General features: G+C 36.4%; 1 protein-coding gene across 1 annotated transcript; it reads right to left on the reverse strand.

The window, feature by feature from the left end:
- Nucleotides 1–1,460: 1,460 nt before the first annotated feature.
- Nucleotides 1,461–5,833, reverse strand: LOC110916633 (protein transport protein Sec61 subunit alpha). The gene is made up of 7 exons (XM_022161340.2): nt 5,703–5,833; nt 4,244–4,613; nt 3,476–3,703; nt 3,037–3,391; nt 2,803–2,927; nt 1,952–2,087; nt 1,461–1,873 (listed from the first exon to the last, which is right to left on the reverse strand). Exons 2-7 carry the CDS (start codon nt 4,585–4,587, stop codon nt 1,634–1,636), a joined length of 1,428 nt encoding a protein of 475 aa, XP_022017032.1. The 5' UTR covers nt 4,588–4,613; nt 5,703–5,833; the 3' UTR covers nt 1,461–1,633.
- Nucleotides 5,834–9,151: the final 3,318 nt, after the last annotated feature.

Consider the following 9,151-nt stretch of genomic DNA (forward strand, 5'->3'; position numbering starts at 1 on the left):
AAACCGTACACTACCAGTGCTATGTAAAACTGTTAACGCGAGTCGTTAAATTACTAAGGTAAAAACAACTTCAAAACATTATCAACTTAGTAAAAGGCGAGAACATGTAAACATTAACAACGTGTTTAACGTAATATTGAATAGGTAAAACCCGTTAGAATTATGTGGTGGTTATGTTGGAATGCTGTCATGAAGACAATAAAGTGCTATTTTAGGATAAGTCCCCATAATCTTCCATTTCTCTATGTATGATGAAGTTAGTAAGGCATTACCAAGTATTATATAAGCACAACCATTTACAAAGGTATGACAAATACTTGACAATATTTTGTACTTTTTTTTTTTTAATTATGATCATTGTAATAGGGAGATGATGTAGTTTTTAAGCGATTAAGAGGGTAAAAAGACACAACCCTCTTAAAACCAACACTAAACAAGGACTATGTCCTACCTTTTTCTTCGACCATGTGTTATAAATATAAGTTAGAATAGTCACTCTATTGTCTTCTGATAAGTTGAGAATCCTACGCATAACTCCAATTCAAACCACTCAATGCAAGTACAAAAAATGGGCATCTACTATACCCTTTTATATCATGTGTCATGACGAGTCATGCTTTCACCTTTTGATAAGTTGAAAATGTTGCACAAAACCACACGTATGAGTAGTTGGTCTATACATTCAATCATAAAAAGCAAATGTTCTTTCGATTCTAAATATATTAATGTGTTTGAATCAAAATCATTGATAAATAAAAAATAAACAATAGAAAAACGAGAGTACACAGCAATACATCAGTGTTTTGAAAAGTTATGTGTTAGAGATACTCGTTAGCTAAACTTACATGCGTTAAATAACAAACCCAGACATTGTTTTACCATTTTGGCTCATGGATAAAACATAAGTTCCTTTCATATGTACGCGTTTTGTTAACTAAATATAGCGAATACAAGCCGATACACGAGTAATCCTTATAGTATAATCCATGAGAATACGATCTGTCGATCTATGTATAAAACGTCAAAATGTTCGTATCAAACATGATGTCTTATAAACTGTCTTATTATCATCAAAATGCTCTTATTATCATCCACATCATGCGTTACTAATTGGGTTTAGCATATAAAATGTCAATGTATGTTTGTAGCCTCAAACATGATGTTTTATTAACTTTGACTTGTTATCATCAGATGTTTTATTATCATTTATAGCACTTGTGTTACTAAATTGTTTTGTTACACAAAAAGTCAATGTACGTTTGTTGTCTCAGACATGATGTTTTATTAACTTGTCTTATAATTTGGTAAACATCAACTCCCCTTTATTTTTTTTAAATGTTTTTGAAAACCATTGTTTTTTAACGGCAAATTTGTTTTCACCCAATGTTTTGGTGAGTTTAAACAACCTGAATCGTCCGACCCAACCCGAAGTACTTAAACCGTTCTGATCTTTGCCAACATAAAGAAACGCAAACCTTTTGCAAGTATAAAAAGAAAAGAAAAAAAACAGGATGCAACATCCGAAAACAGAAATATCCGGGTTCAAACTGCCACTACTTTAAACAAGTATTCTCCCTAAAACGAACGAAAAGTAGACGCTAAACCCATCCTCTAAACATAAAGCATCGTGAAATTAAAACCCGAATAAACCAAGTTCACTGGCTTTCTCTTTCTCAAATGTCTCAAAGTACTGATATATGATTGTTACCGCTAACAATATACCAGTACCCGATCCAATAGCTCCCATGAAATCTGCCAAAACCGTCAATGCACCAATGCACATTCCTCCAAACGCAGCTGCAGTTGGGATGTACCGGTTCAGTTCCTTCTGAAGGTTTGAGTCCCGGTGACCTGGCATCACCATTTGTTGCTCCTGCGCGTTAAAGAAAAGAGAATTAAAATATTATTAAGAAATGATTAAATGTGATTTATTTAACAATGTTGGAATTACCTTTAGCTGCTTGGCTACATCTCTTGCAGATGATCCAGAAACTTCAATCCAAGTTTTGGAAAAGAGCGCACATGCGGTGAGCATGAACACGAGATAGAAAAGAGCGTGGAAGGGATTGGCTGCCATGTCTGCCAAGCTGATATTAACCAACCAAACAATTAAGTCAAAACTTTTATGCGAATACTTATGTGTGTTATGTTCAGGTTGAACAATTCAACCTGCCAACCTAGGGCTGCAAACGAACCGAACGTTCAGCGAACAGTTTGTGAACCATTCGACGGGAAGTTCGTTTATGTTTGTTCGTTTAATAAATGAAAGAGCACAATCAAGAAATTTCGTCCGTATAAATTAATGAGCACAAACAAGGAATTTCGTTCATTTAGTTAAATGAACGAACATGAACAGAGATCGCATTTGTTCATTTATGTTCATGAACATTCGGTAACGTGTTCGTTTATGTTCGTTTGTTTTCAATAGTTCATTAGTGTATTATATATTCTATTAAAATACTTCAAACTTTAAACAAATAAAATATCTAATAAGTATCGATGTATTATATACTTTGTTCATGGACGCTTGTTTATGTTCGTTTGTTTTCATTTGTGTTCGTGAACGTTCGTTTGCGTTCGTTACCTAAAGTTAACAAACGAACACGAACACGTTCATTTCTTTAATGAACGAACACGGACAGAAAATCTTGTTCGGTAACTGTTCATGAACACATATATTTCCTTAACAAACTTCGTGTTCGTTCGGTTTGTTTGCAGCCCTACGCCAACCCGACACGATGTCCCAAGACGTATTTTGAACCGTTACCAAACCCACCCATCAACCCGACAATCAAAACATACCTAGAAGGTGCAGTAACATAGTAAGCAAGCCCACCAACTGGAACCGATTGGCCCGAGTATTCAGACTCCTTCCACTTTCCCAACAAGTTAACCAAGAAATTCCCACTGTACTTTCTGTGAAGCAACTGAAATTTATATTTTTCAAATGCAAAAGAAAATCAGCTGCTGGGAGATAAAATCATAAAAATAAATAAATATAAAAAAAAAAAATCAGATCAGATACAATTTGGTTACCTGAGAGATGAAATAAAGGTTGGATACAAGTGCAGACTGAAGAATAATAGGCATGTTGGAAGTATAAAACAACTTAATAGGGTACGATCCTTGTTGCCCACGAGCATTCTTAGATCTCACAGGCAAAACAACACGGAAGCCTTGGAAGTAGATAACGATGAGAAAGATCAAAACGGTAGCAAGCAAATTGGTAACATTCGGCAAGTTCTGTCGGTAAAAGGCTTCCCGTAAAGCTCTAACTTTATCGGACCTAGTGATTAAAAGATGGAATAACGCAATAACTGCACCCTCAAACTCCGCGCCACGCCCACTGTTGATTGTTGTAGGGCTGAATGCTTTCCAGATAATGCTTTCACTGCATAATTTATCAATATAAATTAAGTTAAAAATAGGAATCGGTATCTGCATATTAACACACGGCGAAGGGCTACGATCGTACCAGATATTGGTAGCTATGAACAATGAGATTCCGGAGCCTAAACCGTATCCCTTTTGAAGAAGTTCGTCCAGACATATGACGATAATGCCAGCGAAACATAGTTGCACGATTATGAGAATCGCATTTCCAACACCAAGTTGACCGACACTACCGTACATTCCCGATAGAACATAAGCAACAGCCTCACCAACAGCGATCAAGATACCCAGCAACTTCTGAGCACCATTCCTGGAAAAATCGCACGTATAAACAGATTACTTTATGAAAAGGTGCACAGATGATTGAAAAAAGGTAAATTACACTTTTTGTCCTTTATGCTTATACCAAATTTCAGTGGACGTCCTTTACCTTTAAAAATGTCAGGAATCATCCTTTACGTTTTAAAACCGTGCACGGTCTGTCCTTTGACACTAACCCAGTTAAAACTGTCAGTTAAGTCTGATAATATAAGGGTAGTTTAGTCTTTTTTATGGTGTTTAGAGAGAGAAGGGGTGTTTATATCTCTTATTTTTTTACTCTTTTTGTTTTATTTTTAATATACTTTTTTAAATAAATGACTAAACTGCCCAAACTTAACTAAAAATTTTAACTGGGTTAGTGTCAAAGGACAAACCGTGCAAGGTTTTTAGAACGTAAAGGACGGTTCCTGACATTTTTAAAGGTAAAGGACATCCACTGAAATTTAGTATAAACATAAAGGATGAAAACTGTAAGTTACCCAAAAAAAATATATATACTGGGTAGGAAAGTAGATGTTTAGTTGCTTACAAGAGTGCGCGATCCTCACGAACATTGTTGTCAACTTCAATGATTTTCGACCCAGCTAACAGCTGCATGACCAGTCCGGACGTCACAATGGGGGTGATACCAAGTTCCATGACGGTTCCACGGTTTGAAGCTAGGATCACACGCATCCAGTAAAAAGGGTCTGCACCGGTTGTCGAATGAATGCCATACAGGGGAAGCTGACTGCAAACCAGAAAGATGAAAAGAGAGATCACAGTGTATATGACCTTTTCTCTGAAGGGAACCTTTCTGTCGGCACTTTGGACTTCTGGTAGAAACGAGAGAAACGGTCTCACCAGATGTAGGACTCTAAAACCACCTCCCATTTTAGCGAATCAGAACTGCAAACCACCTGTTTCAAATCATTTGCAAACAATTATTATCACATAATGTGGTTATGATATAACCAAGCGTAGTTAAGTTCTTCACAGAAAAACAGACTAGATAAACAACTAGCGTATCAAACACAGTTGAAATCTGCATTTCCCGTATTGAAAATAAATTTGCTTATTTTTACAAACATCCAGAATCTATAGTTTTTTATTCAAACTGCAGGATCATACATGTTGGCATTCGTGTATAGTATATACAGATTGTGACAAGTATAACTCTCGTACAAAACCAGCCAATTCATAGAAATATCGTCCATTTGAGACCAATTTGCTCACACAATCTAGAAAATACCAAAAATATATGCAGCCCCTCAAAAAGAAAAGGTCTTAGCACAGTGTATCTGTATAATATCCTGAAAATTGGTTCATTAAGATCCAATAGTTCCTGATTCTGTTTCTTTCAGTTACTTGAAATTAACATCCAATTCAATAGTAAAATTCAATATTTACACTTTCGATTCAATAAACTTCCAAAACTTCTCGCATCATCGACATGCAGAATCGCAGATCATCGAGGCGTAGAAAACAACCAGAAATAAACAATTGTAACTTTTTCAAAGCTTCATCGACTCAACCATAATCGATCGATCTCAAAAAACACGTCAATTGCACACATACATTCACATCTCCAGATCCATACAAAAACCACCATAATTACCACAAACAACCTATTAAGAACACGATCAAACACCTCAATTCAACAAAACCGTCACAGATCGGATAACATGACAGCCGGATTTCAAACATCCTAACTGATTTTCACAAATTACAAACAATCGAACATATCAAAGCACACAAATTAACATATGAGCAATCTCGATTCAACAAACCGTCACAGATCGGGTAACATAACAGCTGATTTCATATATAGCAAGTGATTTTCATAAATTACAAACAATCGAACATATCAATGCACGCAAATTAACAAATAAACAATCTCGATTCAATAAACCGTCACGGCTGATTTCAAGAAATTAGAAACAATCGAACCTCAAAAAGCACGTAAATGAATGTATGAAGAGATCTAGAAGAGGTGAATTGAAACTTACAAAGTTGAATTGGTGAGAAAGTGGTTGAAATTGGTAGGAAGAGCCCTAGGGTTGTTTATACGAAAGTGCGATGCGTTCTATATTTAGGATTCAAATGTGACGAGTTCAACCCAATTAAATCGTGACATGTGTACTCGTTATCTGACGTGTTTTTGTATATTATTTGACTTCTGTTTTAGATTTATTTTCTTTTCGGTTTGTTAGACTACTCGGTATAATTACTGATACTCTTATACAAAATATTTTTTTATATGATTCATTTTTTATTTTTATTTATCCTTTTTATTCATATAAATATTTCTTTTGGTAAAAATTATTGATACTCTTTTATACAAATATTTTTTATATAATTCATTTTTTAATCTTTGTATTCACATAAATATATTTTCTTCTTTTTTTTTTGTAAAAGCATAGTTATTTCAAATATTAATGAAAAACTTAAAATAGTTAGAGAAATGGAACGGAACTACACATCTTCTAAAATGTGATATACACTTAGTGATTGTTTGCTAGTTTCTTAATGATTTCATTATGAAGCTAGATTTGAATCAGTTAGAGATGAGAGGTGTTTAGTTCGCATAAAAGACGTCTCTTAGGTGGTGTTTGTTTTTCCTGAAAAAGTCTTCTGAACCTCTTATGTCTGCGCCGCGCAAACCTTTGGGTCTGAAGACTGATTGTTTTTCTCGAAGACCTTTCATTAAAAAAGGTCTGCGAGACCTTTTTTAGAAATATTACAATAACATTTGTTTTTAAAGCCAAGCGCAGACTTCAAATCCCAAATAAAACTGAAGATGTTCATCTATTAATTAAGTTTAGAAATATTACAATAACATTTGTTTTTAAAACCAAGCGCAGACTTTAAATCCCAAAATACAGACCAAATGATTGTTTCAGAGTTTCATAAGGACTCAACAAAAGACGTTAAATAAAATCAGGTTTTGAAAGATGAGTCTTATCTTGGATAAGACACATTATCCAAACCCTTAGACCACGGATGGCATCTTTTATTCTCAACATAACTTGAAACATTCCAAACGCCCGCCAGATCCACCTTTAATTTCCTTAAATACATGTAATTTGAAAACATCAACAAAAGTTGAGCGAGTTCATGTGTGTGTTTGTCATTAAACCTTTGAAACATTCGTAAGTATGTTTATATGTGAAAATGAATAGATCAATTAACGGTTTGCAAGGTCATCAATATATGTGCAACGGTGTAGGAAGGCTCAATCCTTTGCGTATTTCGCACCGGGCCTCCCGGCTGAAACGACATAGTCACCACATGAGCCAACTCGCGGACTCATGGGTGGGGCTCGCAACACCCAAATAGATCTATCACTCATGCCCCTCGGTCCTTCTAAAGGATTAATGGTCTCAAGCTAACGCCTAACCTTACACATGATCTAGTAGTTCATTTCATTTGTAAATCATTTGTAATCATAATCCTTTGTAACATGTACTTCACCCCCGAAGTTATAAAACGAAAACAGTTAAAAGAAAAGGGGGACATGAACTCACAGTTTTGCGTTCCTTGTATCCGATGTAACTCAAAGCTTCCTCTAGAAAGCACGACTACCTACATGCGTACTACGATCCATTAGACGAGCGGGTCGTGCCTTGACTTAGTATTATTGTCTTTGAGTTACGCTTCTTCGTATCTTTGATATTATTCCAAATTATATTTATTAAATTTTGGAATAATTGTTAAAACAATATATATTAACTTAATACTTCCCAAGTATTTATATTTGTATTTCCTTCCCAAGGATGTGGGTATCTTATACATGTATATTTTTTACATGTTTTGGGGTCGTATTCCGGTGTGTATTTATACGTATAGGAATTCGTATTTTATATTTGTATTTCCTTCCCAAGTATTAATTCTCCCCGCAGAATGCAGATGTTTGGTCCATCTCTTCTACTACATATGTCTGCAGATGTGGTCCGCAGACTGCAGACGTTTTACATCTGAAAAAACAAACAGCACCTTAATGTTTCATGGAGTCTCTTAATGACGGAAAGGGTGCGGCGAGATGTGTTTGGGCTTTGAGAGTCTTTAAGTTTCGACGATTGTGAAGTCTAGATAAAGTACCGACGTGTTGGTCAGTCAGGTTGTTTAAGTTGTCATGACCTACGACGTGGGTGTCGTCGGGTTGTAGTCATGGATGGGAAAGTGGTAAGCTGTTGATGGATATGAAGAGGGACGTGTAACCAGCGTTGACCTTGATGGAAGCCCCAAAGTTAAGCGCAAACAGTGGAGAAAACTTCTTTGCACAGAATGAGCAGGAAAAGAATAGTGAATGATGTAAGCTCCGGTAGTAGAATGCAGAATATGGTGGTGTTGTGATGTTGCCTTAGGAAGACGAATGTGATTCGGTTGTAACCACTAGGATTCGAGGACAAATATTCTTTGAATGGGGTATACTTGTAACATCTTGAACTTCGTTGTTAACTTATTTGACGGAACTTATCGATGAGGTTTAGTGTCACACCCCCAAAATCCACATGCGGAGTACCATCCACTTGAGGGCGTGACTGACCAGGATCCAACCACCAATTATACTGAGTGATTTAATTAATGGCAAAAGTAGTATTCACCAACCACAGGGTTAGCAAATATCATAATCAAGTTCAAAAGTTTTAAGTTCAATAGTAACATAAGTAGCGGAAGCATAGACAAAACAATTTAAAACAAAGTTCATAGTCCAAGTTTATTTAGAACCCAACACATGGGTTAGACGACCACTACACATCCCCAAGTAGCAAGCTCCTGAGTCACTAGGTACCTGCAAAGCATGCAGTAGGGTATCAACAAAAATGTTGGCGAGTTCACGAGTTGTCCAGTTTTTAATTACCAAAAACTTGTTTCACTAGTTAAATTACCCGTTTATACATGCCATGGGGAGCTACCCCATAAGTAAGCGACTAAACTGTTTTTCCAAAACCGAATACTTCATGTGACCGTACGTTTCCGTAAAGTGCCCCATTTGTCAATGTTCTATCATCACTGACGGATTTGCCAGAGTTTATTAGTTCACTCCCGATCCCATACACGGGCACGATGTGAGGCTGGTAAGACCTAAATAGCGCTATCAACTATTAACCCGTTCGCCTGGCCCCGACGACTAATCGGTATTAAGTAGTAGGGACTTAAGTGATAGAGTTTCGTTTAGTGTTGCCCGTTGCATTCCGTATAAACAGTAATTAACTAAGAGTCCCACACAAGGGGAGAAAAGTAGGTTTGTTCCCAGTAACAAGGGAAGAAAAGCAAGTTTGTATCCCTCACAAGGGGATAGTGTTGTTTTTAGTTCTGTTTCCCAATCCACCGGGAATGCATGCTTTAAGTTGTGAACTCACCTTGGGTTGCTCACCAGATTAGCTTACTTGGTCAAGCTTGCTGGTCACCACGTCCTAACATGGTTACCAGTATAGGTCAGGTTTGGGGGGTA

This window comes from Helianthus annuus, chromosome 16 (assembly GCF_002127325.2).
Source record: "Helianthus annuus cultivar XRQ/B chromosome 16, HanXRQr2.0-SUNRISE, whole genome shotgun sequence".
NCBI lineage: Eukaryota > Viridiplantae > Streptophyta > Magnoliopsida > Asterales > Asteraceae > Helianthus > Helianthus annuus.